The sequence below is a fragment of the Camelina sativa genome, chromosome 16 (genome assembly GCF_000633955.1).
Source record: "Camelina sativa cultivar DH55 chromosome 16, Cs, whole genome shotgun sequence".
In the NCBI taxonomy this organism is placed as follows: Eukaryota; Viridiplantae; Streptophyta; class Magnoliopsida; order Brassicales; family Brassicaceae; genus Camelina; species Camelina sativa.
In genome coordinates this window covers 9,305,780-9,326,429 of record NC_025700.1, presented here as the reverse complement: position 1 = coordinate 9,326,429, position 20,650 = coordinate 9,305,780, and the positions used below count along the sequence as shown (strand labels likewise).

The following is a 20,650-nucleotide window of genomic DNA, read 5'->3' as shown; positions in this document are numbered from 1 at the left end:
TATATATATACTAAATCGACATACAATATCTTGGTTAGAATATTCATTTAACCTTATTTCTGGAAAATTAACATTATCACAAGAGATAACTTACGAAATTGGTTAGTATCCATCTTTATTTTATGGTTTTATAGAAATTATCATGATTTTTTTTTTAAATTAACATATATTATTAAAAGTATAAATCAATCTTTTTCAGAATTCTATTATTATCGTATGAGATCAAGAGTGAATATCTTTGATTGTATACAAATTAATTTTACGAATATTATAGTAATTTTCTTGGAATGTAAATATAATGATTATAATAATTTTATTCGAGGATAATGTTATTCTGAAATTACAAAGATTGTTAACCACTAAATGGGATACGAAGTTTATCCTAATCAATATTAGGCACAACACAATCTTCTAGATCTTTCTCAATAACTACTCTAACTTCTTCAAGCCTCTTACGCTCCTCAATCAAATCGATGTGTCCAGCTAAGATATCATCAATTAGCGAGAGTTGAGCATCGATTGTTTCAAGTTGAGACGTGAGTTCGGTTGATTCTTCTTTCTTCTTCATATGCTCTTTCACTATATCAAGAATGGCGGTGAAACGTTTCACCGTCTCCTTTTGAGAGACATCTCTAGATTTTTGAAACGCCTTTGTAACTTTGACAATTGCTTCGTCTTCCCATTCATAATCGGACATGAGTTCTTTGCGTTTTCTAGAACATTCACCATCCATGGCAAAAATCGAAACTATAAAACTTGAAATCAGAATTCTCATAAGCAAAAAATTGAATTAACGACAGTAAAAAAAAACCTTAGAGAACTTACTTGAAAGATGCGGATTATAATCATTTGGTAAAGAAACTTAGAGGACGGCTATTGTTCAGAAGAGGCGACGAAAGAAAAAAAAACTCAACATGTAGTAGAGATAAATAGTGGTTAAATATATGTACGGAGAGTCGCGAACCCTTTCATATTAGTGTCTCATGAAGTAAAACCCATTTGAGTTGAACAACAGTTTCAAAGCTATTGGTTAGTTAAGACTATAAATTTAAGTATTAATTTATTACGTAAAATATAATAGTTTCATGCATAAGTAAAATTGTTATGCATGTCCAAAATAACAATAATAGTAAAGGTAAATAACTGAAATAATTGTAAATGTAACTGAAAAATCTAGATGTAGGCGTATAGAAAACGCATGCTCATGGTCCCAATCATTTTTTTGTACGTGCTCTCTTCCTAGAGTTCCTACAGCACATATCGTACATTAAGATACTATATTTGAAATATTTATGTAATAAACTAACAAAATAGGGTAACTTACGAATGTCTAAATGTTTCAACTTCTGGAATGCCAGGGTTAAGCCTAATTTGCGTGCATATAGTGTTAGATACAGTCCTCCTACCTACAATACATTTGGAATAGAATTAAGATTAGTAAAGTATTATTTAAAAATCAAAAATATTAGAATTCTTACGAATGGATAGATCGTCTGTACCTTGGAATACATCAATTACACCCCATCGAATAACGCAAATGAGATTTTCACCTATGTAATCTTTGTAAGCCTCATAGAACTTCCCAGCCGCAATTCCGGTTAACTCACACGCCAAAAGCGTATTACTAAAACAATAATCAAGAACATTTATATGTTTAAATGTTTAAATATTCCTCCTGGTGCTAAAATTTAATAAGTTTAAATCCAAATACCCGGAGTCACGAAGGTCGAAAGAAATTCTAAGGTACATGGAGTACTCTTGTGTTTCGTTCTCTTTCGGTAAATAAACCTGCTCCTCACGATCTTCTACTTCAGTTTCAGCATCTTCACATGATTCAGTTTCATATTCTTCGTCTTCAGTATCATCAATGTCTTCCTCATATTTGACTTCACTATCATCGTTCTCTTCATCCATTATTTCATAAAAGCCTTCATCTTCGTAATCTTCCTCTTCTTGAAAGCCTTCTTCTTCAGTATTTCCCCCATCATCGTCCTCATATTCAGATCCATCGGAATCGCTATCATCCGAATCAGTATCATTGGAATAGTCCATGTTCTTGTCCAATGGATCTCGGCAACACATCTTTAACAATCGACGAATATTATCACTTTGTGATCTAAGCGCATACTTGTTGCCGTTATTCGGAACCATCGAGTTTTGTTTATGATTCCAAGTACCTAATATTCCAACATTGGTTACTTCTCCAATGACATCTTCAAATGTAAGACGTAATTTCATATCAAAATCATGTATAATACAATATAAGTCAATCACAGATAGATTTTTTAATATAGAGAGGATGTAACATACCGACCAAGTAATCATCACAATAATAGCCACTCTTGATTAAACAATAATCGACGAAATTAAAGTATTCTTCACCTCCAATAATCGAACCCTTAATAATCTTGGTCTTATACAAAATAATAATCTTGTATCGATGGGTGGTAGCTCTACATGACCCATATTGGTTTACAACATTAAAATTTTCAATCCCAACCCAATCACCAACATTAAATTTGGACACAAATTTGTCATATACATCACCACGAAACCTACACTGGATCTTATTACCCTATTAAATTTTTAAAAATTAACATATTATTAGCTTATTAATTTCAATTGTGGTCTAATACGATAGTAGCATGTTCATAATATCATGTAATTAAAAACGAATTCAAACATTCAACAAACCTGATTATCAGTCAAAACCATCTCTAGGGTTGAACCAAGCCGGACGGTTTTTTCTTCCCATAAAGTCAAGATTCTAACATGGATCTTCCATTCATATTTTGAAGGATTCAAACGTGAAACACGATCAACCGTATTATTCATGACCACAATATAACCTGCATTAAACGATTTCAATAATTAAAATCAAATATAAAACATACGAAAGAAGGGGAAATTCTAAGAACCTTGGAATATTTTCGAGTTTTGGATATCAATTATAAGCTCTGACCTGCGTCTATATATACAAACTTAATTTTTTAATACATAATTTAAAATATTAAATTAATTTCATATTTATAATAGTAGATATGTCTAGATATTTTCCGTTAATATTTCTTCTATATGTTCATTTACTTATTTAAACAATACTTATTTATACTATTATTTTCCAATCATAAAAAATCTTCTAAATATCATCCATGTTATACTTTTTAAAGATGACCCCAATATTTTTATTTCCATCTTTATCACTTTAAATCTATAATAAATATGCTAATACAGTTAATTATCCATTCAAAAATTTATATTTCAGTTATTTATGTTAGTTTTATGTCACAAACAATGATTAATATGTTAATTTACTTATTTTAACAATACTTACTTATACTATTATTTTCCGATAATACAAAATTTACTTAATATCATCTTTTAATTTTTTTAAGATAATCCAAATATTTTTATTTCCATCTTTATCACTTTAAAACTATAATAAATATGCTCATACAGTTAAACATCCATTCAAACATATATATATATATATCATCTTTTAATATTTTTAAGATAATCCAAATATTTTTATTTCCATCTTTTATCACTTTAAAACTATAATAAATATGCTCATGTAAGCATCCATTCAAATATATATATATATATATATCTCAATTATTTATGTTAGTTTTATGTCCCAAACAATGATAATTTCCATTTTCAATATTTTCAAAATTTGCAAATTTTATAATTCGGTAACTATGCATTTTGCGTATATGGCTTTTACAAATAAAGAATATACATCAAAATATTGTTACATTTTACGTTTTAAATTTAAGGAATTTTATAAATCTACGATATATACTATTTGTTCTAAAGGCATAACTTTATTAATAGGTAGTTTTATGATTTATTTCAAAAATCCAAATTCTATATTCTCATGGAAGTTGTATAGTCTAAAATATCAAAAAATAATTTATTAATAATTAGAGTTTTGTTACATCCTATAGTATGCAAATTAAATTAAAGAAACAAATATTATTGGAATATTATAGGGTGATAAAAATTATCTTCTCCTTGATTTTCTCTTCCATATCATCTTTTTATCACACCAAACGTATGATTTTGGAATTTCAGCATAGGTGATTTCCTTGGCTTGATCAGCTTGGGTATTATTTGTAATCCAATCCGAGAACGTATTTCTTGTAATCGTCGAAGAAATCGTATCATCATTCTCTAGAGCATCCTTGTTAACAATCAAACTTTTCCTACAATATAGTATTCCAAGAATAAAGTTTTTTTTAATTAAATAAGTTGTAAAAGAAGATGATCGACATAAAAATCTGGTTCTTGTAATAATACCTGATATTGAGTAGAAACAAATTTGTAGATTGATTCACCTGATCCATGAAACCTAGGTCAAATAGTTATTAATATTATATGATTAGATATGAAACCACGTTACAAAAAGGTAATCAGAATTATTTCGAATCATAAAGCACGATATTACATATTTTAAAAGGCGAACCAAGAACAAACAAAGTTTTATGATTTATTAATCTTGCTTTCATAGAAATCTCTGCATGATAAGTAAACAATTAGGATCAGTACGAACTGTGGTATTATAGGATCAGGATACAATTATAAATAGATCCGAGATCATTAAATAATTCTATATATCACAATTCAACCTAGAAAATTTAAATATATTATACCTTTATAAAAGGACGAACCAACAACTATCAAAGCTTTATGATTTGTGTATCTTGTTCTCTAAGAAACCACTATAGGATCAGGAAAAAAAAAAGGATCAGTCGAATACAATTATAAATTTGAGAACATTAAAGAATTATATATCAAACTCAACCTAAAATTACAATATAATATACAGTTATTAAAGGACTTACCAACAACTACCAAAGCTTCATGATTAGTAGATCTTGCTCTCCAAGAAACCACTATACGTACAGAAAGAATAAAAAGGATCAGTCGAATACAATTATAAGATTGAGAGCATTAAAGAATTATACATCAAAACTAATTCTAAAAAAGGACAATATATTTTACCTCTATTAAAGAACGAACTAACAACTACGAAAGCTTCATGATTTGTGGACCTTGCTCTACAAGTTACCACTATACGAACAGGAAATTTAAAAAGGATTAGTCGATGAAACATTAAAAACAGCAAGATCGAAATATAAATATAAATTTGAGATCACGAAAAAGAATCACAAAATTTAAAGAAAAGAGAGATTTTGTTTTTTGTTTTTTTGGGTTATGGTCTAAGCAAACGATATTATTGTATTTATAGATGTAGAAGACCTAACTTTTTAGGGTTTCTGTATTATTAGGGTTTTCAGTAAGGGGGTATATTGTCATCATGCCTTTTTCCATGCAGAAACCCATTTATTATTTTAACGTCGATCTTTAAACTTTTTAAGCCCATTAATTTGTTAAAATTCAATTAGGTCATACAATATTTTCGTCATCTAAACTCCAATTAAAAGAATAAGAGAATCATATAGAAATTTGAGGGATTAATCTCACAAATTCTAATTTTGCAAATAACTTTTGTGTAAATAGTTTTTTTCTCTCGATTTTTTTGATTTATTTTTAATGCGAAAAATAGGACAATTTACTTCCAGGGGCAAATTATTTCAACGTGAGGGGCACTTTTCATTAATGGCAAAACAGTAAAATTTTGTTGAGATTGAATGTGAGACGTTTTGACTTCTGCTTTAATATAAAAGATAAAAATTTATACCGTAGATTTTCTAACATAACCATTTAAATAAAATTCATTAAAACATTAATTTATAGAGCTTATGTGTAAAAATATTATAAGTTAGTTTTTTTAAGTTTTTTTCTACAATTTTTTTAAACCGAATCGAACTGAATCGAACCAAACCAATGTTTTTAAAACCGGACCGGTAACTGAACCGGGAAAGCTTCTGGGTCATGAGTCAATATGGTTGGACCGGGGTCAACCGGGTTTAATTGATTTTGATGATAGTTTTTAAATAATAGGTAAGGATATGTTTTCTATTTTTTTTCAATGATTACAACTATGATATAATTGGTTATACCAAATAAAATACGTCAATAATCATAATTTTTTTTTAAAAGTAATAAACTCAAAGTGTAACAAACTAATCATTACTAATAAAATATTTTAGTAATCATTCTCTTCCATTACATACACTAAGAAAAAAAATGAACACCAAATTGATTACGAAAACATGCACTATCAAAAAAATTACCTTGATTTTAAAGATTTGTGGTGTGAGTTGTAAAGAATTCAAACTAGAAGGAAAAAACTAGTATAAAAGGTAAAAAGTTCAATTACGGGAATTTTTTATTTTAAATAACCTTACTACTGCTAAGAATAAAACTAGAAAGGAAATTAATTGCACTCGTTTTTACAAAAAAAAAGTTAGAACCCGGTTTTATCCGGTTCAATGGTTCACCGGTTTTTGGGTTTTTGGCGGGTTGATATGGTTTTTTTACCTGTTCAATTTTTTTGAGTTTTGATATTAATCCAACCTGGGTATGCTGCCGGTTCACGGGTTAACGTGGTTCGACCGTCGGTCCGGTCCAGTTTTGAAAACATTGAACCAAACTCAAAAATTCAAACCAATCCGATTATTGACCTAAAACTTATTTTTAGAAATCGAAAACTTTGAACCCAACCGAATAATCTCCAAAGAGGAAACAGTATAAAATAAGGTTTAATGAAAAAAAAAAAAAGTTTCCAAAATGTACTAATAGTCTAATATGCAAAATTGCAAACAAACCCTTTTTTAACAGCAAATCAAATACTTTCATATCCTACCAGAGTTTTAAAAGTATAAACTTAAATAGAATACAAAAATACAGGTGTATAAAAATTTTACCGTAAATTTTCTAACATAACCATTTAAATAAAATTCATTAAAACATTAATATATAGAGCTTATGTGTAAAAATATTATAAGTTAGTTTTATTTAGTTTTTTTTCTATAATTTTGTTTAAAGAACCGAACCGAACCAAACTCAACAATTCAAACCAATCCGATTATTGACCTAAAACTTATTTTTTAGAAATCGAAAACTTTGAACCGAACCGAATAGTCTTACAGTATAAAATAAGGTTTAATGAAAGATTTGCTAGTTAGGAAAAAAATCTCTGTTTCGTCTTTCTCCATATTCTCTGATCCCGTGATCCGTTCAAGTAAAAGAAAAAACCCTAATTAGCTAGTGTACTTGTTCTTTCGCCATGGAAGAAGACGGCAAGATCATTCCCAAGTTGCCAATCCCAGGCAAGAGAAATATACTAATCACAAGTGCTTTGCCTTACGTCAACAACGTACCTCATCTAGGAAACATCATTGGTTGTGTTCTAAGCGCTGATGTCTATGCTAGATATTGTCGTCTACGTGGCTATAACGCGATCTACATATGTGGAACCGATGAGTACGGAACTGCAACAGAGACAAAAGCTTTAGAAGAGAATTGTACACCGAGAGAGATCTGTGACAAGTACCATGCAATTCATAAACAAGTTTATGATTGATTTGTTTAGGTTTTGACAAGTTTGGTCGGACTTCAACTCCTGAACAGACAAAAGTTTGCCAAGACATCTTCAACAAGCTGTGGGAGAACGAGTGGGTTTCAGAAGATACTATGAAACAGCCTTACTGTGATACATGCAAGAAGTTTTTAGCTGATCGTCTTGTTGAAGGTTTTTGTCCAACTGAAGGTTGTAACTATGATTCTGCTCGTGGAGATCAATGTGAAAAGTGTGGAAAGGTTTTGAATCCTATTGAGCTTAAATATCCTAGGTGTAAGGTGAGTTTATATATATATGCTTCTCTCCTTTATGATATTTGTGTTGTTGATTTGGCTTTTCTTAATAGTGATTGATTTTTCAAACAGGTTTGTAAAACCACACCTGGATTTCGAGACACGGACCACTTGTTTCTTGAGCTTCCGTTGCTGAAAGAGAAGTTGAAAAAGTATGTTGAAGAGACATCAGTTACTGGATCTTGGAGTCGGAATGCTATTCAAACGACAGATGTATCTCTTAAGGACGTGCCTGAATCGATGGAGCAGGGGCTTAAGAAGAGATGCATTACAAGGGATTTAAAGTGGGGAGTTCAAGTTCCACATGAGAAGTATAAAGAAAAAGTCTTCTACGTTTGGTTTGATGCTCCTATTGGTTACGTTTCGATAACATCATGTTACACATCTGAATGGGAGAAGTGGTGGAAGAATCCTGAGAATGTTGAGCTTTAGCAGTTTATGGGGAAAGATAATGTGTTTTTCCACACTGTCTTGTTTCCTTCAGCGCAGCTTGGAACTGGTGAAGATTGGACTATGATGAAGACAGTTAGTGTGACTGAATATTTGAACTACGAAGACGGCAAGTTCTCTAAGAGTAAAGGTGTTAGAGTGTTTGGTAATGATGTAAAAGATACAAAAATACCTGTCGAAGTGTGGAGATACTACTTGCTGACCAACAGGCCTGAGAAGTCTGATACAGATTTTAAATGGAACGATTTGAGAACAAAGCTTCATGACGAGTTGTTGAATAATCTTGGAAACTTTGTTAATCGAGTTCTGAGTTTTATAGCAAAGCCTGAAGATAAAGGAGGTTATGGATCTGTCATTCCTGATGCTACTGATCCTGAATCTCATGATTTTACTAGATCACTTGTTAAAGACGTTGGAACATTGGTGGAAGAATATGTTGAAGCTATGGAAAAGGTTAAGCTCAAGAACGGGCTTCATATCGCAATGACTATATCGAAAGCAGGGAACACATACTTGCAGGATACCAAATTTTGGAAACTCTACAAAGAAGACAAACCTTCTTGTGCAGTTGTTATAAGAACTGCTGCTGGTTTAGTACACCTTCTTGCGCGTTTATTAGAACCTTTCATGCCATCTTTTTCTCGTGAGGTCAGTTATATATATATTTTCAGAAACGTTGATTCCCGTTTAGATTTAGTAGAATATGCTAAGCGTGATCAGTGTTATCTCTCTTGTATTTTGTAGGTGTTTAAACAGCTAAATTTGCCACCACATTTTTCACACTCGGACGAAAAAGGAGAGGTATTACAAGCAAGTAGACTTTGGGAGATTCTGCCTCCTAGCCACAGGATTGGAACACCTCATACATTGTTCAAGAAATTGGATGAGGAAGATATGAACCATTACAGAGAAAAGTTTGCTGGAAGTCAAGCAGATAGACTTGCTAGGGATGCAAACGGTACTGGAAGACCTCGATAGGCGGATGATCGTGAAGTCAATCTTTCTCTTTAAGGAAAGGCCTCTGTTTTTTATTTTTTTTCTTTTAAAATTGTGTCCTTTATTTTCTTTGGTGTTTGGTTCTCGTGTTTGTGAGATTTCAAAAATTGTTTATCCACATAAGTCACTGTCGTGATTTACAAAATTAACACAAAGATTAAAATAATTATTGGTAATGCTATTAGGAGTTTCTACTGTTTACTAATACTGGACATTGTAAAGAGATTAGGAAACAAAAAGTAGTTGGCAAGTCAACTTCTAAAAGTACTTAGAATGGTTTTTGTCTTCACCTTGACACAATGGTAATTAAATCTATGCCTATAATTTGCTGTAAAAGCTAAGAAACCAAACCGATTCTACCAAACATTACCAATACAATACCTTCTTCTCTATCTATTATTGTTCCTCCATGGATATAGACGAGATGGAAGAAAATAATCAAGTCGAACAACATCATGTCGATACATCTCGTCCTTTTAGCTCAGTTAAAGAAGCTGTTGCCATATTTGGCCAACGGATTATGCTACCGATACAAACTCAAACCTTAAACTCTAAACCGGCAAGTCCTATTGCTACTCGTAGCGTCAGCCAGGCCGCTAAACCAAGAACTCCTGTTGCTAGTTCTAGCATCAGCCAGACTGCTATAACGGTAAGTCCTATTGCTAGTCCTAGTATCAGCCAGACCACTTCTTTACCATCTTCTCCATGGAAGCAACGCTCCTTGTTGCCCTCTTCGCCACAAGGTCCAAAAGAAGAGATCATGGATGTTTTGAAGAAGCTTGAAGCTGAAATAACGGAAACTAAGACAGAGGTGAAGATGTTGAAGGAGAGAGAGTCAGAGACAGAGGTGGCTTTAGCTACTCTAAACGCCGAGCTACATAAGAACATGTCAAAGATGGCGAAAGCCGAGGCTGATGCAGCAGGGAAGAGCGCGGCAGCCATGGTCAAATCGGTGAGCTTCAAGGAACCAAAAGAGAAAGAAAGCGGTGATGAAGAGAGGAGGAAAGAGCTGACGAGGAGGATACAGAAAGAGTATCCTTCATTGGCTCAGATACTTGAGAGTAACAAAGGAAACAGAGATGGGTATTTTGCGAAGAGTACAAAGAAGAAGAAGAAGAAACCTATCATTCCGCTTGTGGGAGATTTCTTTTTCTTCAAGAAGAAAGAATCTTCGACTGAAATATCTGCACCTCTTTACACTACCTCTTCCACCTTGCACTTTTAGCTGAAACACCCAAAATCCAGAGAGAAAAGTCATGTACTCTTCAAGTGTATATATATGAATGTATGCAAATCAATATTTGTGATATCTGTGTGTTTGCCTGTATTTGTCTGTGTTTGAGTGTGTGTGTGTGTGTGTGTGTGTGTGGTGTGTATGTGTGTGTTTGTGTATTCTTTATTTGTTTGGATTTTTAGTGCAAAGCATCATCTTTTGTCCCCCCCCCCCCCCCCCCCCNCCTCCCCCTCTTATATTACAACTATTACAATGTTAATCTAATAATAGCACTGATGATACAAAATTAGGAAGCGACTGACTTCATGTCAGTCACAAAATGGCCAATTTAGCATACCTTCCTAGAGACTGATAACTCCCAAGACCGAGCCTGTGTGAAGGAATTGGTTTCTGAGACCAAAACAGCTCCCAGTTTAACAAAAACAAGCAAGTGATAACTAATGAACAAATGAGTTCCTTTATTGCTAAGATGTATAATGTATTATTAAACAGGCTTGTTCTTATTGTTCCAACGGAATTAACAACAACGAATAAGATCCACACAGAAACGAGAGGTAAAAATTATAACAGTAAGGAGGACGACATGGTGAGGAAAAAGAAAAGAAAATAAAAAGGTACCATAACTCAGAGATTTACACCAAAGAGTCTTCTTAAAACTTGTTCAGCATATGCATCTTCCTTAGCAAGACATTTAAATCCCGAGGTTTCTCAGGAGCTGACCCCATCTTGGAGTATCCTCATCAAAAATGTAGGTCAGAGGTGACACTAATACCCCGCTGCCTCCGACCTGCAATAACATTTCTAACCATGACTAAGAGAACCAAGAGAGGGAACGATAAACACGTGATCAATGCAAAGGTGGAAACATAGAATATTTTCAGAACGCCAACTATTGATGAATCCAAGTAGATATCAAGATTTAAACATTGGGATGGAAGTAGTAAACAACAGGGATAACTAACCGCTCTCAGTTGCTTCACAGAGTCATATAGGGCCTTTTTTGGTACACAAATCACGATTGCATAGTAGTCAACTGATACTTTGCCATCTTTTGTACAGTAAACTGGGCTTATTGTTGGTCCCTGCTCATTGTAAGAAAGCCATAAACAATCAGAAAGAACTTAAAAACTAAGGCTTGAGGATTTCAGTTTTAGCTATATTTAAACATTACCTGCAATCCTGACAATGATGGTTGGCTCAACACACGCTCAGCCACTTCCTCAGCACTATTTCCCCTCATGTTTGCAACAACCTGAAATTAAATGATTAGAGAAAAGAAAGCGAAGGTGAATAAGGAAAAAAAACATCATAGGAACCAAGTGCATACAGTGAATTGGCCATCCGCCTTTAGATGCGCCTCCAATCTCTCAAGAATCTCGTGTACTGTGTTCAGTGCCCCTTTTCTCTGGGTCAATGCTCTTCTACTTGCTACAAGTGCCGCCTGAAAATGAAAAAAAAAAAGATGTTGAGGATTGATTGTCGCCAACAGATTCTAAACAGACAGTCATGGTACCAAGAAGTTCGCATCACCTGACTTTCCAGCACAACACCTCCCTCTATCTCTTTTAAGTTATTCTCTTTGAGCGTTGTCCCACTACTCACAAGGTCCAAAATGGCATCAGCTATGCCCATCTAATTAACAAGAACATACGAGTCAACATATACTGATGACAGTGTACAGTAGATACGAAATCAGGGCGCTACAAAGTACAAACTGACAACATTATCTTCTACAGAGCATATCAGCGTAACACTTATTTTCAGATAATCAAGACAAATCTTTCCACCATAGGCAATTCTAAGTTTCAACTCGACAAACAACAAAGGATAAGGAACTTAATGCAAATGTTAGAATTTTCGTTGACAAATCTTTCCACCAATAGGCAAACCTACGTTTAAACTAGACAAACAACAAAGGATAAGGAAATAAACCATGTAGATTGATCTAACACATTAGTACACCATATGCAATCATGAAGATGCAGCAAACTATAGTTTCATTGAAAAATTGGTCTCTTTTCTATCGCTATGGAAGAATCATTGTCTGACAACACAGCATAGCTATGTCGTAGATGTAAAATAATGTAAGCTCACCGCGGGTGCTGCCTCCAGTGCTCCGTCTGCAGTTGAAAATGTCACATGCTTAATGCCGTTTTCTTTCATAAATTTGGGGCCGAGCTGCAAAAACAAGTTGAATCATTCCCAAATATTATATTGAAGCAAAATGAACTCTGAGAGATATTAATGACAACAGCGCACCAAAGGAGAATCTGTAACTCATCATACATAAGTGAAGCCAGTAGCAAGGCGTAAGGGTCTCTCCTCACTCCATTGGGGCATTTGTGCTAGCTCCTTCAGAGAATTTATATTCTCAAATATCCCATAGTTGGGTATCTGAGATCATTTGAGATGCAATTAGTAAACCATCTGCAGTAATGATATGAAGACCTCAATGATAACAGATTAGAGCATACCGCAATAGACAGGTGGCAGTCTCCAAAGTTGAGAGCTTCATGGACAATGATTAGATCTTCATTTTCCTAAAATGAAAACTCAAACATCTTACTCATGATGCAAACGAGGCCATCCAGAGAAAATATATATTCTAAATTCTATATAGGCTAGCACAAAAACTGGTGGTATTATCTCTACAATGAGCATAATGATATAACCGCCACCACTAAGAATTCTTACATTCTGAACATGATATCAAAACTCTTCAAGAGTAGTAAACTGTTATGGTCATCACTTACCTGACCATATTCACTAAGCGTGTCAAGACCAACGATACCTAGATCCAAATCTCCTGAGAGTAACTTCCTGACAATATCTTTTGGCCGTTGAAGCCAAACTTCAGTGTTTGGTAACTGAAGAACATAAAAGAAAACACCAGCAATAAGTCATACACAAAACTAAAAACAAACACACTGTGGTTTTGAGTTTGCTTTGAAAGCTTTACCTGAGGAATTTGTGCAACATACTGCCTAGGATTGACTTGTTTAACAAACAGTTGACAGTCCTTCACAACAAACAGGAAACGTCAAAATCGTGATATGAGATTTACAAATCACTATGTGTCACTTCACTCAAAGTGAGAGGGAGAACAACATTTCAGTGAGTCAATGGAGCTATAACAATAGAAATAGCCAAGATTCGATCTTTATAAAGATCCCACCTTTGCTTAAATTAAATTCTCAGAACCAATCAAAGTTTGAGTTGAATCAATCAAACTTCTCAGAACCAATCAAAGTTTCACAAACACAGAAGCTGAAAGCTAAGCAATTATAAATTAGTCTCAATTGAAACCATTTACGAGAATAAAAAAAAATTCTCAGTCTTTATGTTTGTTGAGACTGAGACTGAGACTGAGAGACCCAAACAGGTAAAAAATCACAAACCTTGAGAAGATCAATCGCATCAGCAGCCATACGTCCTTTACTAGGAAGACCAAGACGAATCTGCTCTCGCTCAACGACAACAACAGAAGCGGGAGCAGAGCCATTAGAAACAGAGGTTGGAACGGTAGAGACACAAGAAGTGACCAATCTGAGACATCTCCGACGAGGTACGACGACGGAGAAGACGTTGGAAGGAGGAGGAGACGGAGACAAAAGAGGGGACGACGGAGAAGGGAAGGTGGATGGAGAAGGGCATTGTTGTAAATTCGTAGGGAGAAGAAGAAGAGACATTGTTGTTGTTGTGGTGGTGGTGGTGGTGGTGGTGGCTCTTTGAGAGATTGAAAGGGTTAATTTTTTTTTTTTTGTTGACCGGAGAGAGTGAAATATATATAATGAAGAAGGAAAGGTCACCACCACAAACACAGCAGCCGCCAGATACTGATTACAAAGATTCTTGATGCCACTACCTACACTTGATGAAGGCCTGGTCCATGCGTTTCGATTTATATATTTTTGGTCGTGACTTTTCTTATATTTAAATGGAAGCTTTATAACAAATAGGTGAAAGAATGAATTAATTAAGACTTGAGGAAAAAAGAGAGTGACAATAGTAGTATCCTAATTTGTGCAACAATAATATTTCAAAGGATGGAAGTGGACGGTGTGGATCGGATGGGACAAGTATGGTTAGAATTTGACTGCGGAACAAACGAGAATAATGGTGTAGATTTGAGAGTGGAACAAAAATAGAATGGGGGTTTTAATAATGCATGCTCCAAATGAGGTTTTAATTTATATTTCTTCATTTTTCTTTGTTAGGTTTCAAAAGTAAGTGAAAATGCATTTTAAAAAATTTTGACCCGCCATACACCGCGAAACAATTTTTTTTTAAAAAATTTTGTTTCTCTTTTGGTGTTTAATATTGTATATTTATATCAAGAATGTTAATTCTAGGATTTCACCCGTATACCACAAAAGATGATTTGTTTTTTACAAAGCTTAAAAATATATATTTATTATTTCAATATTGATTGTATACGGACAAAATTTCTTTTTTTATAGTTTAAAGGTTAAATTTTTACAGTTTTTCAGTATTAAATTACTGTTTTTAGATTCAATCCTTTATACATATATAATAAAATATGAATCTATTTACATGAAAAAAATCCTAAATTATCATATAAATTACATGATTGTCATGCTTACATATTACTCTAGTAAACCATTACAAAGTACATAGAACATTTAATAGCCATTTTGAAATCAATTAAACAATCATTATTCAACGAAAAGGATGAACAACTCCACCAAACTCATCACTTTCTTCTCTCCTCCTATATATTGTCCTCCTCTGTGGCCTCAACATCGGCCCCTTTAATTTACTCCTAATCGTTTGAAAATATATACAAATGGATCAAAGCAAAAACCTGGGGTGTACCAAAAACTGAAAAGCTTGATAAGTCAAGAGGGTAGTATATATTTAATAATAAATATAAAAAGGATATTTAGAAAGGTGAGCAGCTCACCGTGAGCTAAACTCAGAATTAGTTTCTTTCTCAACATGTATTTGTAACACAACTACATGGAGTCAAATAAAAAATTAGTGTAGATATGAAATAAATCAAACAAAACATTTAGATTATTCACTAACCGGAAGAGTGCATGTTCACGTATTGTGAAACCAATTTTTTTTCAAATAAATGGATTTAAACCACTTAAGATAAGAAAAGAATAGGTATTAGAGATGAAATAAAGAAAGCATAAACATTTTGTACCAATAAAATAATAAAAGAATAAGTGTGCACATGTTTATTGCCAACACACCAAATCAAGTGTCACAACCGGGAAGATTACTTGGCCAGTTGAAATACTAAGTTATGTATGAATTGATGCATTTTTGTATAGTTCTTTGAAAATAGTAAAATTAGATGTGATATGAGTTCGAGAAAATATTGGTGAGCAAGCAAAAATATAAAAATATATATGGTAATTTTGAATTAATGCAAAAAAATTTATGATTAAGGCAACGAATATTTCAGTAAGTTGTTCCACATATATAGAATTAATTTCTATTTTCTATACTATATCGAGTTAATGTAAAATAAAAATAGGAAATGTAGATTTGATTTCAGTTTTTTATTAATTAGTTTCCATTGGCTATATTTTCTACAGTTTATTAGTTTCTGTTTGCTATATTTGAATGATTGTGGAAATAATTTTTATTAGATATGTAAATATAACAGTAAAGACTAAAATTGTAAATAAAATAAAATAAATAACCATAATTAAAAGGGTCGAATACAAAATGTACTTAAATGATAAGATGTATATATAGATTTCGGTGATTTTGTACCATATGTAATTTGTTTCTTTTGTAAATTGCGAAAATGTTTAGAGTTGACGGTCCAACCCACCGCAATACATACCACATTTTTACATGTTATTTTTAATATCGATGGGGAAAACTTTCTCCAATAAACTTTCTCAAAATAATTATATGTTTTTACTAATAATATGTTCTGTGTACTTATCTTGAGTTTATGTTTTACGACTAGGATTTAACCCGCGGTACAGCGCGGGCCTATATTTTATTTTGAATTAAATTTTATTATAATTGATGGTGTATGTTGAAATTTTTTTCAATATTTATGAATAGTTTACTATAAAATTCTGTTAATTTAATTTTTGTGTTGTCAATAGATTTATGTTACTTTTATGAACGTATATTTATCTAAAATCTGTTAATTGGATATTGAATCTTAATTTGATTAATATGTAGATTATTCTAAGGTTAAAATAAGTATAATGTGTGTTAAGTCTGGCCATTTATACAAATGGAGGGTGGAGTGTTTAAAAATTGATTTAAAATAGAAACCAAACTTTAAACTTATTATAATCAATAGGAAACACTGACACATATAAAATAAAAATATAACATATTTTTTAGTTAAAATCACATAACTGTTGTGTTCATTTCTTTACATGTTTATTTTTTTCAGTTATTTTAACTTACAAAGTCCATAAATCTAGTGTATATATAAAGAAACTAAATTGCTGTTTTATATTAAAATACATTTAAGTCTGGTTTGTTTGTTTTGACTACATATGTAACGACTTGTAAAGAGATAGCATATACAAAGGCTAGCAATTTTGAGGCCTATTAGGTTATCGTTAGGCCCATTAGTTTGTTTTAATAATTCTTAGAAAATTTAACAAAATAGGGAAAGTAGTAAAAAAAAAAAAAAAACATTGAAGAGGTCATCGGGTTGTGACTTACTGACTTTTCATATCCGAATCGGAGATCTCTCAATCCGATTTACATTTATGATCTACAAAAATGGGGGCTGATAAACTCTTTAAGGTATGTTGGATTTCAATTAGTTAAATATCCATCTTTGATCCTTCATCATCAATGGTGTTAATTTCGAATCGTTTTAGTTTTCGGATTGTTTTTCTGAGATTTGGTCCCGTTAACAAAATTCATAGTCCCGTTAACAAAATTCATCTTGTAAAGATGATTTGTGGGACGAAATTGTCCATTGGCATGTGTGAGAGAAAAAGTCTTTATAAACCTTCATTCTCCAATAGGAAGATGATTAACATACCGGTTAACCATGTCTTTTTTGACTGATGCGTGGATTTTTATTACCTGAATTGAAGAAAGCAGCAAAGTAAACTTAATGCGATGTAGCAAAGAAAATAATGGAAATTTGCTATGTGTGATTCTTACAGTTTCATCAGCCAAGATCAACTCTAGGGCATGTCTTGTAAGGACGGACATCTCTCTCAAAAACTCAAATGTTGCAGCTAGGGATGTTAAAAAGGGCTTAAACTTACAGGGTTGCCCAGCTCGTGTCAAAATTATAAATCTGTGGGCCCTGTTTTTTATGTAAAATTAAATTGAGTTGATAAAGGGCCGAGTATAATAAATTTCGAGTTGGCCCTGTTACATTTTTTCTAAACAACAAAACTTTTTTTTTCTCAGTTCTTCTCTTCTTCTCTAGCCACAAAAGACGATTCCTTGATTCACTAACACAATAACGCACAAGTTCATGCTTCACAATCTCTTCAAGCTCTAATTGGGTTCAAGTAAGATTCAATCTATCTTTCCCTTTATCAGTTTAAATTTTGTGATCTTAGATTTTGAGCTCTAATTGACAATTTGATTATGTTTACAAAATTTGATTGTATTTAGTATTTATGGGTTGTGATTATGTTTACAAAATTTGATTGTATTTAGTATTTATGGGTTGTGATTATGTTTACAAAATTTGATTGTATTGAGCTCTAATTGATAATTGTCAATTTGATGCAGTATGGATTTACAGTCATTAGAAACAATTGCAACTCTAAATGCTGAAAATGATTACATGGAGATGGAGATGAATGAAGAAGGTTAAGCAAGTATGACACAGGGACAAGCAAGTATGACACAGGGACAAGCACAAAGCATGACTCAACCAACACAAACACCTAGGCCACGACCAGCTCGATGAACTCGGAGAAGGACTCCACGCATTCAACCGGTACGTCCAAAAAAACTAAGAGCTAAATGTTGGCTAGAGTTTACTTCCGTAGGAATAGAGGAAGATGGAAGAGAAAGGGCTAGATGTCACCATTGTGGTATTAAGTTAGTAATAGATACCAAGTCATTAGGAACATCAACATTGACTCGCCATCTAGGTCTTTGTCCTAATAGACCTCCACCTGTTGATAGACCTCAGTATGATAACAAAGTTGATAGAGAGATGACTTCCAAGATCATCATATATCATGATTTGCCTTTTAGATATGTTTAATATGAGAAGGTTAGGGCTAGGGATATATTTCTCAATCCGGACTGCAACATATATGTAGACAAACTGCTGGAGCTGATGTGTATAAGAGATATGAGATAGAAAAAGCAAAATTGATAGAGTTTTTCTCTAAATACCAAGGCAGAGTGTGTTTAACAGCGGATTTGTGGTCTGCTCGTTATACAGTCATGGGTTATATTTGTGTTACTGCACATTACATTGATGATAGCTGGAGGTTAATCAATAAGATTTTGGCTTTTTGTCATTTCAAACCTCCACACAATGGTGAAGAAATTGTTAAGAAAATTTATGATTGCTTAAAGATGTGGGGTTTAGAAAAGAAGGTTTTTTCTATCACTTTAGATAATGCTAAAGCCAATGATAGTATGCGGAAGATTATTAAGCATCGTCTTGGTAATGGGCTGTTGTGTGATGGAAAGTTTTTGCATGTGAGATGTTCAGCTCATATCCTGAATTTGATAGTTAAAGCAGGGTTGGATGTAGCCAGTAGTCTTTTGGAGAATATTCGAAATAGTGTAAAATTTGTAAAAGGATATTAGTCGAGGAAAGAATCATTTGCAACATGCATTGAGAGCTTAGGAATCAAAGGTGGAGCTGGGTTATCTTTGGATGTTGCAACTCGTTGGAACTCAACATATGAGATGTTGGCTAGAGCTTTAAAATTCAGAAAAGCGTTTGGTATTTTGAATTTGTATGAGAGAGATTACAATTCATTACCATCAGAGGAAGAATGGGATCGAGGTGAGAAAATATGTGACATGTTAAAACCATTTTATACCATCACCACATACATTTCAGGAGTGAAGTATCCAACAACCAATGTTTATTTCATTCAAGTGTGGAAAATTGAGTTGTTGCTGAAGAAATATTCTATTTGTGATGATGTTTATGTGAGAGCAATGGCTCAAATGATGCGAAAGAAGTTTGCAAAGTATTGGAATCAATTCAGTATCATTCTTGCTATGGGAGCATCTTTGGATCCAAGATTGAAGTTGCAAATACTTGAGTCAGCTTATGACAAGGTCGATTCAAGCACTTCCAAGGAAAAAGTTGAAATTGTTAGGAAGAATCTGGTTCTGCTTTATGAAGAATATAATACTCAATCTTTCAAAGTCTTCAACAACACCTACTCCAGATGAGCTTATCTCTGAATCACCACTTGAGGATGATTTAAATGATGTAAGTATCTTTCTATGTCTTTTTAAGCTTCTTTCTAACATCTTTGTAACTAATTTTTTTGTATTTCATTTCATAGGATCTGTTTGATCTTGAAAGTGGCCTCAAGTCTAGTTCAGGAAACCACAAATCAAATTTGGAAATCTATTTGGATGAATCTAGACTAGAGATGAAGACTTTTACAGACATGGAAGTGTTAAGTTTTTGGAAGGATAATCAACATCGATATGGTGATTTAGCTTCCATGGCATCTGATATTCTCAGCATTCCAATCACCACCGTAGCATCAGAGTCATCTTTCAGTGTTGGAGGTAGAGTTTTGAATCCTTACAGAAGCCGACTTCTTCCCAAAAATGTTCAAGCATTAATTTGCACTAGAAACTGGTTGCGTGGATTTGCTGAGTTTGAAGGTAAAATTTCAATGTTTTAAGTTGTTCAAGTCATCTTTGTGAGAATGTTTTAAATTGTTTGACTAACTTATATGATATTTAGGAGACATTGAAGATTATTTTGATGATGAAGATAATAATGATCCAAAAATAACAGGAGTTGGAGAGTCAAACACATGATGAGGTTGGGGATTCTCTCCATCTTATAGTTCAGCTTGAATTACTACTACATTGAATTCATTGTAACTCATGTGTCTATAGAGTCTACTTGTAATCCGTTTATTGTAACATGGTCTGATACTTTTAAATCTTCTTTTTTCAAGCAGGCAGATGAATCTGGTGTTGAGGACAAGTCCCACACAAATGAGGTGAGATTTTTCCCACTATGTCTTATATGAATCTGAT

The 20,650-nt window shown here is 33.0% G+C and overlaps 2 protein-coding genes, 1 long non-coding RNA gene and 1 pseudogene across 6 annotated transcripts in view; 3 read left to right on the top strand and 1 right to left on the bottom strand.

Moving 5' to 3' along the window:
• LOC104753519 lies at window positions 7,199–9,213 on the top strand (annotated as a pseudogene).
• On the top strand, window positions 9,474–10,676 carry LOC104750224. The gene has a single exon (XM_010471990.2). The coding sequence runs from the start codon at window positions 9,641–9,643 to the stop codon at window positions 10,454–10,456; it is 816 nt and encodes a 271-aa protein (XP_010470292.1). The 5' UTR covers window positions 9,474–9,640; the 3' UTR covers window positions 10,457–10,676.
• Window positions 10,904–14,042, bottom strand: LOC109124804 (ATP phosphoribosyltransferase 1, chloroplastic-like; the record flags this gene model as incomplete). Its single annotated transcript, XM_010471989.2, is given in 11 exon segments — window positions 10,904–11,252; window positions 11,428–11,547; window positions 11,637–11,717; window positions 11,793–11,906; window positions 11,996–12,097; window positions 12,560–12,643; window positions 12,752–12,859; window positions 12,940–13,005; window positions 13,219–13,332; window positions 13,425–13,484; window positions 13,864–14,042. Coding segments are annotated over 11 exon segments (1,124 nt in total), but the record flags the coding sequence as incomplete, so codon positions are not given.
• The window catches only part of LOC104750222, a 4,183-nt gene continuing 639 nt past the window's right edge, over window positions 17,107–20,650 (top strand). The window contains exons 1-7 of one of the 4 annotated variants that reach the window (XR_761563.2): window positions 17,107–17,224; window positions 17,596–17,734; window positions 17,849–17,952; window positions 18,179–19,859; window positions 19,936–20,266; window positions 20,349–20,429; window positions 20,572–20,613. This is a non-coding gene — a long non-coding RNA (uncharacterized LOC104750222). Of the gene's footprint in view, window positions 17,225–17,595; window positions 17,953–18,178; window positions 19,860–19,935; window positions 20,267–20,348; window positions 20,430–20,568; window positions 20,614–20,650 lie in introns of all 4 variants that reach the window. The other 3 variants (XR_761562.2, XR_761561.2, XR_761564.2) reach the window with 3 other exon arrangements.